The 17,576-nt window shown below is 47.6% G+C and overlaps 2 protein-coding genes across 2 annotated transcripts in view; one reads left to right on the top strand and one right to left on the bottom strand.

Annotated features, from left to right (window-relative positions):
* Nucleotides 1-4,317: 4,317 nt before the first annotated feature.
* On the top strand, nucleotides 4,318-11,163 carry zgc:113516 (uncharacterized protein LOC541449 homolog). The gene is made up of 8 exons (XM_063000286.1): nucleotides 4,318-4,542; nucleotides 5,193-5,449; nucleotides 7,150-7,293; nucleotides 7,382-7,518; nucleotides 8,714-8,797; nucleotides 8,878-9,041; nucleotides 9,153-9,226; nucleotides 10,198-11,163. The coding sequence occupies exons 1-8, from the start codon at nucleotides 4,402-4,404 to the stop codon at nucleotides 10,265-10,267; spliced, it is 1,071 nt and encodes a 356-aa protein (XP_062856356.1). The 5' UTR covers nucleotides 4,318-4,401; the 3' UTR covers nucleotides 10,268-11,163.
* Nucleotides 11,164-11,305: 142 nt separating this feature from the next.
* The window catches only part of LOC134319220 (protein inscuteable homolog), a 29,517-nt gene continuing 23,246 nt past the window's right edge, over nucleotides 11,306-17,576 (bottom strand). The window contains exons 4-13 of the mRNA XM_063000276.1: nucleotides 17,314-17,366; nucleotides 17,026-17,149; nucleotides 16,644-16,757; nucleotides 15,793-15,918; nucleotides 14,069-14,243; nucleotides 13,628-13,806; nucleotides 13,197-13,263; nucleotides 12,951-13,106; nucleotides 12,739-12,815; nucleotides 11,306-12,523 (exon numbers count right to left, since the gene is read on the bottom strand). Of these exons, the coding sequence (XP_062856346.1) occupies nucleotides 12,395-12,523; nucleotides 12,739-12,815; nucleotides 12,951-13,106; nucleotides 13,197-13,263; nucleotides 13,628-13,806; nucleotides 14,069-14,243; nucleotides 15,793-15,918; nucleotides 16,644-16,757; nucleotides 17,026-17,149; nucleotides 17,314-17,366 (1,200 nt within the window). The 3' untranslated portion in view covers nucleotides 11,306-12,394. The remainder of the gene's footprint in view (nucleotides 12,524-12,738; nucleotides 12,816-12,950; nucleotides 13,107-13,196; nucleotides 13,264-13,627; nucleotides 13,807-14,068; nucleotides 14,244-15,792; nucleotides 15,919-16,643; nucleotides 16,758-17,025; nucleotides 17,150-17,313; nucleotides 17,367-17,576) is intronic.

Below are 17,576 nucleotides of genomic sequence, written 5' to 3'. Positions count from 1 at the left end.
TTTCCCTCAATGAACTGCAGCTCCCCAGTGCCAGCAACACTCATGCAGCCCAAGACCATGATGCTACCACCACCATGCTTGACTGTAGGCAAGATACAGTTATCTTGGTACTTCTCACCAGGGCGCCGCCACACATGCTGGACACCATCTGAGCCAAACAAGTTTATCTTGGTCTCGTCAGACCACAGGGCATTCCAGTAATCCATGTTCTTGGACTGCTTGTCTTCAGCAAACTGTTTGCGGGCTTTCTTGTGCGTCAGCTTCCTTCTGGGATGACGACCATGCAGACCGAGTTGATGCAGTGTGCGGCGTATGGTCTGAGCACTGACAGGCTGACCTCCCACGTCTTCAACCTCTGCAGCGATGCTGGCAGCACTCATGTGTCTATTTTTTAAAGCCAACCTCTGGATATGACGCCGAACACGTGGACTCAACTTCTTTGGTCGACCCTGGCGAAGCCTGTTCCGAGTGGAACCTGTCCTGGAAAACCGCTGTATGACCTTGGCCACCATGCTGTAGCTCAGTTTCAGGGTGTTAGCAATCTTCTTATAGCCCAGGCCATCTTTGTGGAGAGCAACAATTCTATTTCTCACATCCTCAGAGAGTTCTTTGCCATGAGGTGCCATGTTGAATATCCAGTGGCCAGTATGAGAGAATTGTACCCAAAACACCAAATTTAACAGCCCTGCTCCCCATTTACACCTGGGACCTTGACACATGACACCAGGGAGGGACAACGACACATTTGGGCACAATTTGGACATGTTCACTGTGGGGTGTACTCACTTATGTTGCCAGCTATTTAGACATTAATGGCTGTGTGTTGAGTTATTTTCAGAAGACAGTAAATCTACACTGCTATACAAGCTGTACACTGACTACTCTAAGTTATATCCAAGTTTCATGTCTATAGTGTTGTCCCATGAAAAGATATAATGAAATATTTGCAGAAATGTGAGGGGTGTACTCACTTTTGTGATACACTGTACATACAAACTAACATACACACACACACTCACTAACATACACAAACACAGACACTAACACACATACACAGTAACAAACACACACACACACACATACATGCACACAAATCCACACTCCTCCTATTCTAATACTGATCTGTACACACACACACACACACACACACACACACTCCAACTCACACACAAACTTACACTAACATACACACACACACACACTCAAAGGTATCTTTATTGGCGTGACACAATGTGGGCGTTCTTATTGCTGAAGCTCAGTTACATGTTTAGGAAATATAATAAACATAAAATAATAACAATAGAACAGTCACACACACACACATACACACACACACACACACACACACACACTCACACACACACTCACACCCACACACACACACACACACTCACACCCACACACACACACACTCACACCCACACACACACACACACACCCACACACACTCACACACACACACCCACACACCCACACACACACACACACACTCACACACACACTCACACCCACACACACACACACACACACACTCCTCCTATTCCAGTACTGATCTGTACTGTTGAAGTGGAAACATCCTCACACACACTAAAACACACTGTGGGAGGGTGGGGAGACTGTGGGGTCGTAAACTACAGACCTGTAACTACTGATACTGTAGAGCAGTGCTTCAAAAAAAAGGCTCATGACCCCCCAGTTTCCCTCCTCACTGATTTGACAGCTTAACTTAACCAGTGTTAATGATGAAGCACGTCATGGAACAGATACAAGAAATATGAGGTTTTATTTATAACAACAAATACAAAAAAAAAAAAACATACACCGATCAGCCATAACATTATAACCACCTCCTTGTTTCTACACTCACTGTCCATTTTATCAGCTCCACTTACCATATAGAAGCACTTTGTAGCTCTACAATTACTGACTGTAGTCCATCTGTTTCTCTACATGCTTTGTTACCCCCTTTCATGCTGTTCTTCAATGGTCAGGACCCCCACAGGACCACAACAGAGCAGGTATTATTTAGGTGCTGGATGATTCTCAGCACTGCAGTGACATTGACATGGTGGTGGTGTGTTAGTGTGTGTTGTGCTGGTATGAGTGGATCAGACACAGCGGTGCTGCTGGAGTTTTTAAACACCTCACTGTCACTGCTGGACTGAGAATAGTGCACCAACCAAAAATATCCAGCCAACAGCGCCCTGTGGGCAGCGTCCTATGACCACTGATGAAGGTCTAGAAGATGAGCGACTCAAACAGCAGCAATAGATGAGCGATCGTCTCTGACTTTACATCTACAAGGTGGACCGACTAGGTAGGAGTGTCTAATAGAGTGGACAGTGAGTGGACACAGTGTTTAAAAACTCCAGCAGCGCTGCTGTGTCTGATTCACTCAGTGTTTGGATTAAAGGGAAGACACACACACACACACACACTTTATAGTGTTTTGTGCATGACGTTCAGTTTTAAACTCATTTGCTGGAAAGCATCACGGCAGTGCATTGTGGAAGCTGCAGATCATATTTGTTCCTCCCGGTGTCTCAGTAAAATTTATTTTTATTCTCGACGCGGGTCGTACCTGATCTGTGGAGGAACAGCAGGAAGTGAACCAACACAAACAGGAAGTCTTTCAATCTATAAACAATTTCTCTGATTCCTAAACGAATGATTCCTGGAACGAATGTGAGGCGACGCGGCCGGAGCTCCGGAGGCCTTCCTGTCTTTATTCAGGAGCACGTTCTCATAAAGCTCGTAACACACCCCGCCTACACCAGCATTCTTCATCTAACACACACACACACTTACACACTCACACACACACACACACACACACACTTACACACACACACACACACACACACACACACACACACAGAGGAAGACACTGTGCCCACTGCAGGAAGCTGTGCTGTATAACCCTGATGCCGCGGTTGAGGAGGAGCTCACTGATCCTGATGAAACGTTCCTGACTGACCGAGCGCCCGGGTGAAGGACAGCAGATCCTGAGGTAGTGGGCTGGCCTGTCTGGCACTAAATATTCTGACAGGTTCTATACCAGTGTGGGTGAGGTGGCACCAGCAACAGAGGTTCAAACCTGTAGTTTTAATTATAGACGAGAATGAAACACCGTAGTACAAACTCCCCACAGTCATGGTACATCATACCACAGCACACTTCTGATGGTGATCAGACAATCATCTGATTGGTAGCCCAAAGCTCCACACACTAGGCTTCCACTGTCCCACTGTCTGTGTGTGTGTGTGTGAGTGTGTGTGTGTGTGTAGTACAGAGAGGTGAAGGATCAGGACAGTAACATCCTGCAGCAGGAAGAAGCTTCGACTCGCCTTTCCTCTCTAGTCACACACTGTCCCATCATCAACCATCATCCACCACCATAAACCAGTTACTGTCTCACGCACTGGGAGTCCCACTCTGATCCTGGACTGGAAACCAGTACAGCAGTACACTCATCACCAGAAACCGCAGCAATACAGGTACACCCTAAACCAGTACACCCAGCACCTTAAACCAGTTCAGCAGTACAGCCAGCATCCAAAACCAGTACACCAGTATACCAGTACACCCAGCAACAAAAAACTGTAGACCCAACACCCAAAACCAGTACACCCAGCACTTTAATCCTGTACACCTAGAAACAAGTAAACCCATCACCTTAAACCAGTACACTCAGACCCCTACACCAGTAAAGCATTACAGCCAGCATACAAAATCAGTACACCCAACACCTTAAACCAGTATACCAGTACACCCAGCAAAAAATCCTGTACACCCAACACCCAAAACCTGTACACCCACCTGAAACCAGTACACTGTACACCCAACACCTGAAACCAGTACACCCAGAAAAAAAAACCTGTACACCCACTCAAAACCAGTTTTCTCACTCAAATCTATACAGCTGTATACCCAGCACTTTAAACCATTTTACCCAGTACCCAAAACCAGTACACTCAGGTGCTGGGTGTGCTGGGAGGACCCAGTGCTCCACCAGCCCTCTGTCTACAGGCCTGTGGAGATCAGAAGATGAGATAATGTGAAGATGAGATGATGATCAGTTCCCGGCTCTGCAGGAGATCTGATGGAAGCTCCAGTAGATGTGGTAGAACTGGTAGAACTGGTGGATCTGGTGGATCTGAGTGTGGGTTCCTCTCTGACCCCTGAACTTCATTTCTGTGGAACTCTGAGATCTTCTGCAGATGAAGTTAATAAATAACGGCTCTCAGTGGAGCGGCGCTGGACACCAGGTGGACGTTGTACTTTGGTAAAACCTTCGTCCTGCTGACTCACTGCGGCGCCCAGCTGGTCACATCTCACCACCCAGTACAAAAACCCACGACACCCAGGGCTCTGTACTGGTCTGTACTGGTCTGCAGGACGATGGAGCCCGTACGCACCGGTCCGAGCGACGACTGTCTGCACGTGGACGTGTTTCTGGAGGAACGTTCCTCTCGAGCCGGGATCACCGAGCTGCTCAGGAGCGTCCGGCCACACTGGAGACCCGAGGACGTCCAGCTGAAGGTACGTGAGCGCAGGACGTCGGTCAGGGCTGCAGGGGGTGGGGTGGGTGCTGCACAGTAATGGGGGACCTGAGGATCTGGGTTTAATCCACGCTTGCACACTTTTTTTTGGATCCCAGAAGCATCCGGTAGGTGGATTGGCTGCTCTAAATTGTTTCTTGATGACAGTAGATAAAGTGTCTGGTGTCCTGTGACTGCTTGGTGTTCCTGCCTCACACCCACTGAGACCCTGACCAGGAAGAAGCAGTTACATTTTGTTCTATAGACCCGGAAGTATGTAGACACCCCTCCGAATTTAATTCAGGTGTTTTAGGTATGCTAATGATGCCAATGATGCTTTTGACTTTGCAATAACAGTTTGGGGAAGGTCTGAGCCCTGACTGGAACAGCTATGGAATGAATCGGAATGCTGCTTGAGAGCTGGGCTTTATCATTCAACAGCAATGCTTGATCTTACAAATACTCTTCTAACTAAATGACCACAAATCCTCACAGACGCACTCCAAAATCAAACCACTGTTGGCTCTTTCAGCCACAAATAGGATGTATAAATAGCTTAGGTGTCCACATACTTTTGACCATATAGTGTAGTCCATGATGTGACCGTAAGTATGTGGACTCCGGTTTATCGGGTGTGTTGTGGTGGATCAGGTGTTCACAGATGGCATCACCAATCAGCTGCTGGGCTGCTGGGCGGGGCCTGAGTCGGGCGTGGTGCTGGTGCGGGTGTACGGGCGCATGACGGAGCTCTTCGTGGACCGTAAGAAGGAGCTGGAGATACTGAAGCTGCTGCACTCGCACGGCTGTGGACCTCGACTCTACTGCACCTTCCAGAACGGCATGTGTTACGAGTTCCTGAAGGGAGGAGCTCTGGAGGAACCCATGCTCCACCAGCCCTCCATCTACAGGTCTGTCTGGAACCCCTACACCTCTGTTTTTGTGGTATTGTCACCATCTGGATGTGCTCAGTTCCCTTGGGCACTTTGGTCACCTCTGAGGGTTGCACCCACACTAACACACACGGGGCATACAGAGGACCATAAAACCACCCCAACACCACCCCAAAAACCACCCCAAAAACAGCCCCAACACCACCCCAACACCACCCCTAAAACCACCCCAAAAACAGCCCCAACACCACCCCAACACCACCCCTAAAACCACCCCAACACCACCCCCCCAACACCACCCTAAAACCACCCCCAACACCACCCCTAAAACCACCCCAAGACCACCCCTAAAACCACCCCAACACCACCCCTAAATCCAGCCCCAACACCATCCCAAAACCAGCCCGAAAACCACCCCCAACCCATGCTCCACCAGCCCTCCATCTACAGGTCTGTCTGGAACCCCTACACCTCTGTTTTTGTGGTATTGTCACCATCTGGATGTGCTCAGTTCCCTTGTGCACTTTGGTCACCTCTGAGGGTTGCACCCACACTAACACACACGGGGCATACAGAGGACCCTAAAACCACCCCAACACCACCCCAAAAACCACCCCAAAAACAGCCCCAACACCACCCCAACACCACCCTAAAACCACCCCCAACACCACCCCAAAACCAGCCCAACACCACCCCAACACCACCCCGAAAACCACCCCAAAAACAGCCCCAACACCACCCTAAAACCACCCCAACACCACCCCGAAAACCACCCCCAACACCACCCCAACACCAGCCCCAACACCACCCCTAAAACCACCCCCAACACCACCCCAACACCAGCCCCAACACCACCCTGAAAACCACCCCCAACACCACCCCTAAACCACCCCAACACCACCCCGAAAACCACCCCCAACACCACCCCAACACCAGCCCCAACACCACCCCTAAAACCACCCCAACACCACCCCTAAAACCACCCCAACACCACCCCTAAAACCACCCCCAACACCACCCTAAAACCACCCCCAACACCACCCCTAAAACCACCCCAACACCACCCCCCCAACACCACCCCTAAAACCAGCCCCAACACCATCCCAAAACCAGCCCGAAAACCACCCCCAACACCACCCCTAAAACCACCCCAACACCACCCCCAACACCACCCCTAAAACCACCCCCAACACCACCCCAACACCAGCCCCAACACCACCCCTAAAACCACCCCAACACCACCCCAACACCACCCTAAAACCACCCTAACACCACCCCAAAACCACCCCAACACCACCCCTAAAACCAGCCCCAACACCAGCCCCAACACCATCCCAAAACCAGCCCGAAAACCACCCCCAACACCACCCCTAAAACCACCCCAACACCACCCCAACACCAGCCCCAACACCAGCCCCAACACCACCCCTAAAACCACCCCCAACACCACCCCTAAAACCACCCCAACACCAGCCCCAACACCACCCCTAAAACCAACCCCAAAAGCAGCCCCAAACCAGTTCACATACCACCCTAAAACCAGTTTACATACCAGCCCAAAACACCCTCTAACCAGCCCCAAAATCAAATGCAGGAAAGAACCCAGAACTGCTCCACCTGGGAATCGAACTCAGGACCTTCTTGCTCTGAGGAGACAGCGCCAGCTACTGCATCACTGTGTCATTAAAATACACATGTTTATATTTGGTGTGTTTCAGGCTGGTGGCATCAGAATTGGGCAGAATTCACTCGATCAAACCCGAGTCGAGCTCGTCTGTGGAACCCGTCCTGTGGTCCAAACTAACAAACTACATCAACCTGCTGAGGAGCTGCGAGAACATCCAAGAGCTTCTGCAGAGAGAGTAATCAAATAAAAATATATACTTTACTTTTACTGAACAAATATTGTGCTCAGTACAGACGTGATCATGACCAGCTCCTCTCACTTAGCTCCCAGATCCCCAGTCTGGAGGTTTTATCCAGTGAGGTGGAGGATCTGAGGAAACATCTAACAGACGTCGGATCTCCAACAGTGCTCTGTCACAACGACCTGCTCACCAAGAACATCATCTACAACCAGGACGAAGGTGAAGATCAGTTATTCATCACATCACTGAAGGTCTTCTCACTGGTACTGATGGTGCATTACAGAGCAACCACAGTGCAGAACAGTCACAATATCAACCAACACCTTCATATCAGCCCCAACACCACCCCAAAACCAGCCCCAACACCAGTCTACATATCAGCCCATTAATCAACCCCACCAGTCCCAAAACCAGCCCACATACCACCCCCAAACCAGACCTAACACCAGCCCCAACACCACCCCACAAACAGCCCTAAAACCACCCAAAAACCAGCCCACATACAAGCCCTAAACACAGCCCCAAAACCACCCAAAAACCAGCCCACATACAAGCCGCAAAACAGCCCCAAAACCAACCCTAACACCACCCCAAAACATTTCACATACCATCCCAAAATCAGCCCCAAACTAGCCACCAAACCAACCCCAACACCATCCCAAAACCAACCTCAAAACCACCCCAAACCCTGCCCTAACGCCACTCCACATACCAACCCCAAAAACACCCTCAAACCAGATCCAACAGCAGCTCACATATTAGCCCATCAACCAACCCCAGAGTTCAGCCCACAGCAGCCCACATACCACCCCCAAAACCAGCCCAACACCAGCCCCAACACCTGCCCCAAACCAGCCCCAACACCACCCCAAAACCAGCCCAACACCAGCCCAACACCAGCCCCAACACCTCCCCCAAACTAGCCCCAACACCACCCCAAAACCCGACCCAAATAAAACCAAAAAACATCCCTAAAACCAACCCCAAAAACCCAACATACCAAACCCTAACCTTAAAATTAGAAATTAGACCCAACAGTAGTCCCCATGCCAACCCTAAAACCTCACCAGCCAGAAACAAGCCCAAAACTCAGTGTCAACAACAGATGCAAACCAGTTCAACCCCCAACCCCACCTGCCCAAAACCCAAGCCAAGCAATCCAAGAAGAACAAAGAACCAGCAACAACAGCCTAGAAATTATGTAACCCAACCTTCCACCCCCCGCAAACCGCCAATCCACTTTAATCCACCCCAAATAATCTCAAGAAATCAGGTGACCCCCCCCCCCCACACACACACACACACACCGTAACCTAAATGTAAAATAAACGACAGTAGGTACAGATGTTCCTCTGAGGTGTGGACAATGTTAGACGTTATTAATATTAATCCCGTGTGTTTCTGTCCACTTTAGATGTTGTGAAATTCATCGATTACGAGTACGCTGACTTTAATTACCAAGCTTACGACATCGGGAACCATTTTAACGAGTACGCAGGTAAGGAGAGAACCCCGCCGTGGTTATTAACGCGCTGATGGACGGATGATCTGAGGGTTTATGGTTTATCTTCTCTGAAGGTGTGAATAACGTGGACTACAGTCTGTACCCGAGTCCCGAGCTGCAGATCGACTGGTTAACTCATTACCTGAGGAGTCTGAAGGTCAACGGCGGGACGAGGGACTCCGGCGTGTCCCAGGGGGAGGTTCAGCGGCTCTACGTGGAAGTCTGTAAATTCTCTCTGGTGAGGAGCTTACAGGGGCGGTGCTGGGGCAGCTTTGATTTCAGTGTTGAGTAAAATGGGAATGTGTGGCGACTGTGGGTATTTATCGTCTGTGATGGTGTCTGTGTGCAGGCGGGGCATCTCTCCTGGGGTCTGTGGGCTCTGCTACAGGCCAAATATTCCACCATCGACTTCGATTTCCTGCGGTGAGTCGATCTGTGTTTGTTTAAATAAAAACACCAATTTAATATAAAATAAAATATTCAGCACACCGTGTGTAAAACTTTATTTACACTGATCAGACATAACATTAAAACCACCTCCTTGTTTCTACACTCACTGTCCATTTTATCAGCTCCACTTACCATATAGAAGCACTTTGTAGTTCTACAATTACTGACTGTAGTCCATCTGTTTCTCTACATGCTTTGTTACCCCCTTTCATGCTGTTCTTCAATGGTCAGGACCCCCACAGGACCACAACAGAGCAGGTATTATTTAGGTGCTGGATGATTCTCAGCACTGCAGTGACACTGACATGGTGGTGGTGTGTTATTGTGTGTTGTGCTAGTATGAGTGGATCAGACACAGCGGTGCTGCTGGAGTTTTTAAACACCTCACTGTCACTGCTGGGCTGAGAATCGTCCACCAACCAAAAACATCCAGCCGACAGCACCCCGTGGGCAGCGTCCTGTGACCACTGATGAAGGTCTAGAAGATGAGCGACTCAAACAGCAGCAATAGATGAGCGATCGTCTCTGACTTTACATCTACAAGGTGGACCGACTAGGTAGGAGTGTCTAATAGAGTGGACAGTGAGTGGACACGGTGTTTAAAAACTCCAGCAGCGCTGCTGTGTCTGATCCACTCATACCAGCACAACACACACTAACACACCACCACCATGTCAGTGTCACTGCAGTGCTGAGAATCATCCACCATCTAAATAATACCTGCTCTGTGGGGGTCCTGTGGGGGTCCTGACCATTGAAGAACAACATGAAAAGGGGTAACAAAGCATGTAGAGAAACAGATGGACTACAGTCAGTAATTGTAGAACTACAAAGTGCTTCTATATGGTAAGTGGAGCTGATAAAATGGACAGTGAGTGTAGAAACAAGGAGGTGGTTATAATGTTATGACTGATCGGTGTACATATATATATTTATATTTTCAGGTACGCAGCAGCTCGGTTCTGTTATTACTTTCAGAAGAAGGAGGAATATTTACAGATGCCGCTTCATTAATTCATTACATAAAGTCCTGTATAAAGTGGAATTGGAACATTTTCAGACCCCTTGATGTTTTGCTCTCTTATTGTGATGTGGGTTTGATGTTGAATAGATATAATTTGCATTTTCAATATTAATTTACACTCAATCACCCAGAATAACATAAAACATCACCAGCGTCTGCAGCAGTGACACTATTTGAAGATGTAAATTCTGGATTGAGGCGGTTTATCCCGTTTGTAATGGCAGATCCTCTAAAGCTCAGACAGACCCGCCGTCTTCAGGCTCTCCACGGGCCTTTGTTTGGGATTAAGTCCCGATTTAGGCTCAGGGACCTGCCTCAAAACCATTTCAGTGTTGTTTTGGCTGTATGATTCGGGTCACTGCTGTGTCAGAAGTGCCTGCTAGCTTAGCTTAGCTTAATCCAGTTAATGCTACACTTATCTTGTGATAAATGATACAACCTGATGAGGAGTTTGTGGAGGTGTTGAGATAATGAATCGATGTACCTGCTGATGACCCGCTAATAAATGCTAATTAATGCATGAAAGGTTCCTCTTACTCCTCAGTCATGCTAAAAACAACAGCTCAACAGGAAGTGACATCACAGCTTTTTGTGACTCTCAAAGCTCCGGTAACTTCCCCATGGTGACACTTGTGGTTAAATCTAATCGCTGCAGTTGGACTAGCCCTGCTTATATGGGCACAGAGAAGTGTTGCTGCACCATCTAAACACCCGAATACAACAAAAACTACTTTTATATTCCTGATGTACAAAAATGCCAAATCAGAGCTCAGATTCTTTATAAAATCACTTTATTTACTTTTATTACAACAGGAATTTAATACTAAACAGATCAAAGATCAAACATCTGTGTAAAATATTCAAATAAACTGAATTTATGAATTAATTCTGATTATTTCTACACATTTCATACTGAACTGCAATTAAATCAACTTTAAAAAAGATTTTAACCTAAAAAATTCTTCTCATCATCCTAAAACATCAAAGAGATTAAAGAGATGAAAGAGATGAAAGAGATGAAAGCACGGTGTTTATATTATAATCTTTACATTAAAATCAGCTCTTAATAAAATTCTTTACATTCCTCTGTAACTCTGCAGTAATTTTGTGTCAGAATTAAAATCATGTGATAATAAAAATGAATCCTGTAACGTTAGAAATGCATTATATTATTATTATATTATTATATGACCAAAAGTATTTAGACGCCTGATGGAGAGCGTGTTTGATGTCCCATATTTTCTCTTCTGATTAAACAAGAGTTTGTCGTGGTTCCACTGATACACCGACCCGGTTCTGGTTCTGGTTCTTTTGTGTACTGTATCTGAAGTTCCTGTTAGTGTTTGTGCTTCTCGGACTGGTTCCGGTTCTGTTGGATTTTATTTTGCTTACTGTTCCAGTTTTGGACCCTGATCTGATCACTGGTTCCGGTTTTATATTCTGGATCTTTTTTATAGTTTTGGTTCCTGGTCCACTTCAGGTTCTAGTCACGGCCTTGTTTTATTTCTGGTTTTAGTCGGATTGGTGTTTTGTTTTTGGTTCTGGTTCAGGTTCTAGGTGTCATCTTCCCTTTTGTGTAGGTTTTGGACCTGGTTCTGCCTAAATGTCTGATTCTGTCTCTGGTTCCGGTTCAGTTCTTTGAGGGCGTGGTCAGGTCAGTACCTGGTCTTTAGAGTAGGGGGTGTCGACTCTCTGGCGGTCCCTGCAGGCCGAGAGGAGGATGTGCACGGCATTCAGCTGCAGCAGGATCTCACACGCTAAACTATCGAAGAAGGTGATGTTATGATCTGGTTCAGTTTTCTGTTTTGGTTCAGTTCTTTTGTTTAACCGGGTTCTGGTTCATTTTTCTGCTTCTGGTTCAGTTTTTGTCCTGGTTCTGGTTCTTTGTTCTGGTTCAAGTTAAGTTTTTTGGTTCTGGATCAGGTTCTGTTTATTCAAGTTCTGGTTTAGGCTCTTTGTTGTGGTTCTGTTTATTTTTGTTCAGGTTCTGGTCCAGTTCTTTGTTCTGGTTCAGTTTTTATGTTCTGGTTCTTTGTTCTGGTTCTGGTTCAGGTTCTTTGTTCTGGTTCAGGTTCTTTGTTCTGGTTCAGGTTCTTTGTTCTGGGTCCGGCGGTGTATCAGACGAAACTCTCCTCCATGTTGGAGCAGAGCAGGAACGAATCCACCAGTCTGGGTTTGATCAGCTGCTGATGGTCCGACGGGTCGATGAGATCCGGACAGGCGGCTGCGAGTCTCCTCAGAGCGGCCTGAGGAACACACACACACACACACACACACACACACACACACACACACACACACACACACACGCAGGGTCACACTCCCCACTAACCACCGGGTTCCAGCTGCCACACTGACATCTAGTGTCTACACAGAGAAACATGAAGCTCAGTGCTTTAGGTTCTCATGTGTTAATCAGAAGGTTGTTGTTTTTAGCCCTCACACACACACACACACTTACCAGACAGGCCACCAGTACAGAGTCGCTGCTGTTCCTCTCGGCTGGTGTTCGGCACAGCTGGATGAGACGCGGTACAGCTTTAAAAACAAAACAGGAGGGAAACAGTTGTGGCTTTTCTGAACATGCAGAAGGTGGGTTGGCTGCTCTAATTTGACCCCGGTGTCCCACAGCGCCCCCTACCAAAGAGAAAATAATGAATGAACTCTACTGACCCTGCAGCTCGATGGCGGCTTGTGCGACGTCAGGGTCTCGGCTCAGGCGCGCCAGCGTGACGGCGGCTTTCTGCTGAACTCGCTCGCACGCGGCGCCCTCTGATGGACTGGAGGAGGAAGGTTTCTCTCCCAGCAGCACCAGCAACCGCTCAATTCCTTCATTAAAAAAAACACAGTGATGGTTTATGGAAACTACAGCCAGCATGCACTGATCAGGGACGCGTGTACAGGTCAGTGTTTACCCACCGTTCTCCTGTAGGACCTCCGGGGCGGTCTGCTCCAACACCGACAGGTTCGCCAAAATGGTGACGACCTGAGGGAGCAACAAACAACAACGTTAAACACGTAAACCGTTAAACTGTCGCTGAGCTCGACTCTGATTGGCTGCCTGAACCTGAAAAACTCCTGACCTGAACCCTATTTAACACCTTTGGGATGAATTGGAATGTTGATTGCCAGCCAGACCTCACACACAGACTCTTATGAACCTTGTGGAAAGCTTCCTCAGTAGAGTGGTAGCGGGTTTAGATACAAAAGTGCTCATGCTCAGGTGTCCAGATACTTTAGACCACATCGTACACTGTGTAGATCTTACACCACACTGCCCCGCCTTGTTATTGCTTTAATTGGTCACATGATCGGCGCTGTAGTGGACGAGGGCGTGGTCAGGTCAGTACCTGGTCTTTAGAGTAGGGGGTGTCGACTCTCTGGCGGTCCCTGCAGGCCGAGAGGAGGATGTGCACGGCATTCAGCTGCAGCAGGATCTCACACGCTAAACTATCGAAGAAGGTGATGTTAGCCAGCGCCGCCGACGCTAACAGGAACACCTCTCCACACGACGCCGTCTCACACAGCTCTGTAACACACACACACACACACACACACAACCTGGTGTAAAACACACAGAGTCTGGACCAATAAAATCGAGCAATAAAAAAGCTTTTTGATGAAGGCTTTCTGGTTTCAGGTTACAGAATCTCTACTGGGTTCCAGTGCGTGTGTGTTCTGTATCTCAGTCCTGCTGCAGAACCCCTCAGATTCAGCTCATGGACGGATGATCTCACATTAGAATTATAGGAATTCTAGGAGAAGTTGAGGTGTGTGTGAGGTGAACGTACTGATGAGGGCGGAGACGATGTCCTGCATGCTCTCGATGAAGCTGCTGAGATGTTGGGTGGTGGTGTGATGAGGAGACGTGATCTGAGCTACAACCGCCGCCGCTTCAGCTCTCGCCGCTTCAGTACAGCAGCTCTCATCTGTTAGAATATCAGCTAAACACAGCACGCCGTCTACCTGCACACACACACACACACACACACACATACACAAAAACACACACACACACACACACACACACACATTATTATTATGGCTGCATAGATTTTTCTGTCCACTTGGTGTCGCTGTTGCACCAGCTTTGGTTCAGTATATGAACCGCACGGTGTGTGTGTGTGTGTATGTGTGTGTGTTTGTGTGTGTGTGAAGCTGATTAAATGTCATTATATGACATAATTTATATAAAGAAATTTTGACTAAATGGGCACAAATTTCCACAGTTACACTTCAACATTTTATATAAACAAAAAGAGTGGAGACTGTTAAAGCTGTAAATGGGAGCAGGTCCAAACTAAAGCTTGTGGTTTTGATTATGAAGTCCGACCATCTTGGTGAGGTGTCCACATACTTTTGGCCCTACAGTAAGTGTGGATTCATCCCACCGAACCGTCACCAATAAATCAATATTAAATAAATACATTAAATAAAGGAATAAGTATTTACCCCCCCTACACACACACACACACACACACCTGATGTGCTGGGTGATTAGTGTGGGATCAGCAGGGATTAATTTAGCTGTATTTTTATGGACGCTGGATTCCAGCAGGTCTCTGTGAGCACCAGCAGCAGTTTGTGATGTTCAGGCTCGATGCTCCTCAGCGTTTCTGTCGTTTCCTCCCGAGAATAAAAAATAAAAAATCACTCTGTTTTTTACTCAGAGTTTTTGACGCCTGTCAGTTTCTCATCCCCACGCTTTTATACAGGAAATAACAACCCACTCCCACACCCACGGCGCTTCCTGATGGTTCCTCCGATCTTAAACTTTCTGTAGAGAGAAAAACTGAAGCAGCACATTTTTACTGAGGCTCTAAAATAAATTATTAATAAAATCTGAGATTTATTACAGACGTGAAGCAGCTGAAGGAGGTCGAGAGGTCACACCAAGCCTGTAATTACAGTATAGATTGGGATGGGGGGGGGGGGGGTCTTCTGTCTACCTTAATATATATTGTGATTGTTGTTATTATGCCCCCCCCCCCCCCCCAATATTTAGATATGCTCCAATCCCCCGACCTACTAAAAAATGCTGAATTAAACATTATACAGTACATTTACATTTGCAGCATTTAGTGGACGCTTTTATCCAAAACCACTTACAATTACAACTGAACACAACTTGAGCAAATGAGGGTTAAGGGCCTCGCTTAGGGGCCCAACAGTGGCTACTTTTGCAGTGGTGGGGCTTGAACCAGCGACCTTCTGATTACTACACTGCTCCTCACATAAACACACACATTCATCTTGCCAGCTTTGTGTAAAGTTCAGATCCCTCAGCGCTGAATGTTTCAGGATGGCACGGACCCCCCCTCCAGGTAGATCTCCCCCCCCCCCCCCCCCAATATTCATGGCTACAGCCTGGTACCAGATACCACAGGAACCTTCAGATATTTTGTGAAGTCCAGGTCTCAGTGGGTCAGGGTGCTCTAGCAGCATGTTAGGTGGGTGGTCCTAATGTTTTGGTTCATGAGTGTGTGTGTGTGTGTGTGTGTGTGTGTGTGTGCACCTTCTCCAGCTGGGTGATTCCTTCCTCCACACAGCAAATGGAGGCGACGGTTCTGAGTGCAGGAGCGTAAAGAGAACTGAAACAGTCCTGCCTGCAGATCTTCAACAGAGCTACCACTGCTCCCTCCTGCACACACACACACACACACACACACACAAACACACACACACACACACACACCAACACACACACACACACACACACACACACCAACACACACACACACACACACACAGGTTTATACACGGCCGAGAAAAAGTAATTGCCCGCTCAGCTACTCGATCACCCAGAACCACACCAAACATAACTGGCATCCCGGCTTAAAGTTTCCTTAAAGGTTCTACAGGAACACTCTGCCATCACCAGGAGAACTAAGATAATAAGCTGTAACTCTATAAAAGGAGCTACAAAGCCATTTCAACGGCTCGGTTTGAATCTCAGCTCTGCGACCGGTTGGCTGGGCGCCCCCTAGTGCCTGCAACACACAAAATCAGCCACTAGTCTGCTGGGGTGGAAAAGACGGGACTAAGAAGTGGGCTGTGTAAGGACCCTGGTTAGTAGCCCGAGGTGCCTGTACAGAAGGTGTGACTCTCTGTGAGTGAGGCCGGCCTCACGCGCTGATCCACCAAAGTACGGGGGGATAAGACGGGGTCGGAGGGAGGGCGTGTCAGGAGAACATACCCTCCTCAGTACACCATCGGGTCTCCAGCAGAGGAAGAGGAACCGGCTACGACTAGCTTCAGAATCTGAACGACAGAAACAGACTGGAACCCAGTGGAGATGTTGTGGGGTTTAGTGTGGGGGGGTGTGATTACTTTTTCACCCCAGTGTAATTGGTATGTTCTCCTCACCTTGGCGATGATGGTGCAGAGCTGCGGTCCGTCCTGAGTCAGAGACAGCAGGTTGTTGATGGCGTTCTCGATGAGGAAGACGTCGTCTGATTCCTCCACCTGTCTGATCAGAACCTGCTCACCAACGTTCAGAGCAGAAGGAACACTCGTTAATATCCCACTTAGACGTGCTCAATTCCCCTGTGCTAAAGAACTTAAATATAAACACTGTCTCCTTATGAAATCAAAGAAATGCCTCAAAGAACGAAGGTGTATCTGAACCTACGTTCACCTGAGCTCATCTCAACACCATCTGAAGAAACTTCTGATGGATTTTATTTTATAATAATGAAGAATAAAATAAATAATAAATAATTAAAGGCGCAGTAATAAATAATTGTACCTGTATTTCGTTGGCTAAGGCGGTGTCGATCATCATGCTGAAGGACTCGCTGACGTCAGTGAGGATCTGGTGAATGGCTTCCTTCATGGACTTGAGGAAATATTCATCATCGGTGTGAAGACACCTGGAGAACAGAGAGAGATGAGGTGAGATCATCCTCACACTCAACCTCATCCTCATCCTCACTTTAATCTGTTAATATTGTTTATGATGTGAGATGTTGTGAGATGTTGTGAGATGTTGTGAGATGTTGTGAGATGATGTGAGATGTTGTGGTCATGTTTTCACCTCTCAGTTATAACGGTGAGCTCAGTACACTTCTCCAACAGAGACGTCTCATACTGCAACACACACACACACACACACACACGGTACAATGTTAGGACTGGTGTAGGGTTAGGACTGGGTGTTAGTGTTGGTGTTAGGGTTGAGAGTTGGTGTTGGTGTAAGTTTGTAAGTTGGTGTTGGTGTAGGGTTGGGTATGGTTGTTTATGTTGGTGTAAGATTATGATTGAAATTGGGCGTTCGGGTTGATGTTGCATTGAAGTTTA

This window comes from Trichomycterus rosablanca, chromosome 8, assembly GCF_030014385.1.
Source record: "Trichomycterus rosablanca isolate fTriRos1 chromosome 8, fTriRos1.hap1, whole genome shotgun sequence".
In the NCBI taxonomy this organism is placed as follows: domain Eukaryota; kingdom Metazoa; phylum Chordata; class Actinopteri; order Siluriformes; family Trichomycteridae; genus Trichomycterus; species Trichomycterus rosablanca.
This window is presented reverse-complemented; position numbering and strand designations above follow the sequence as displayed.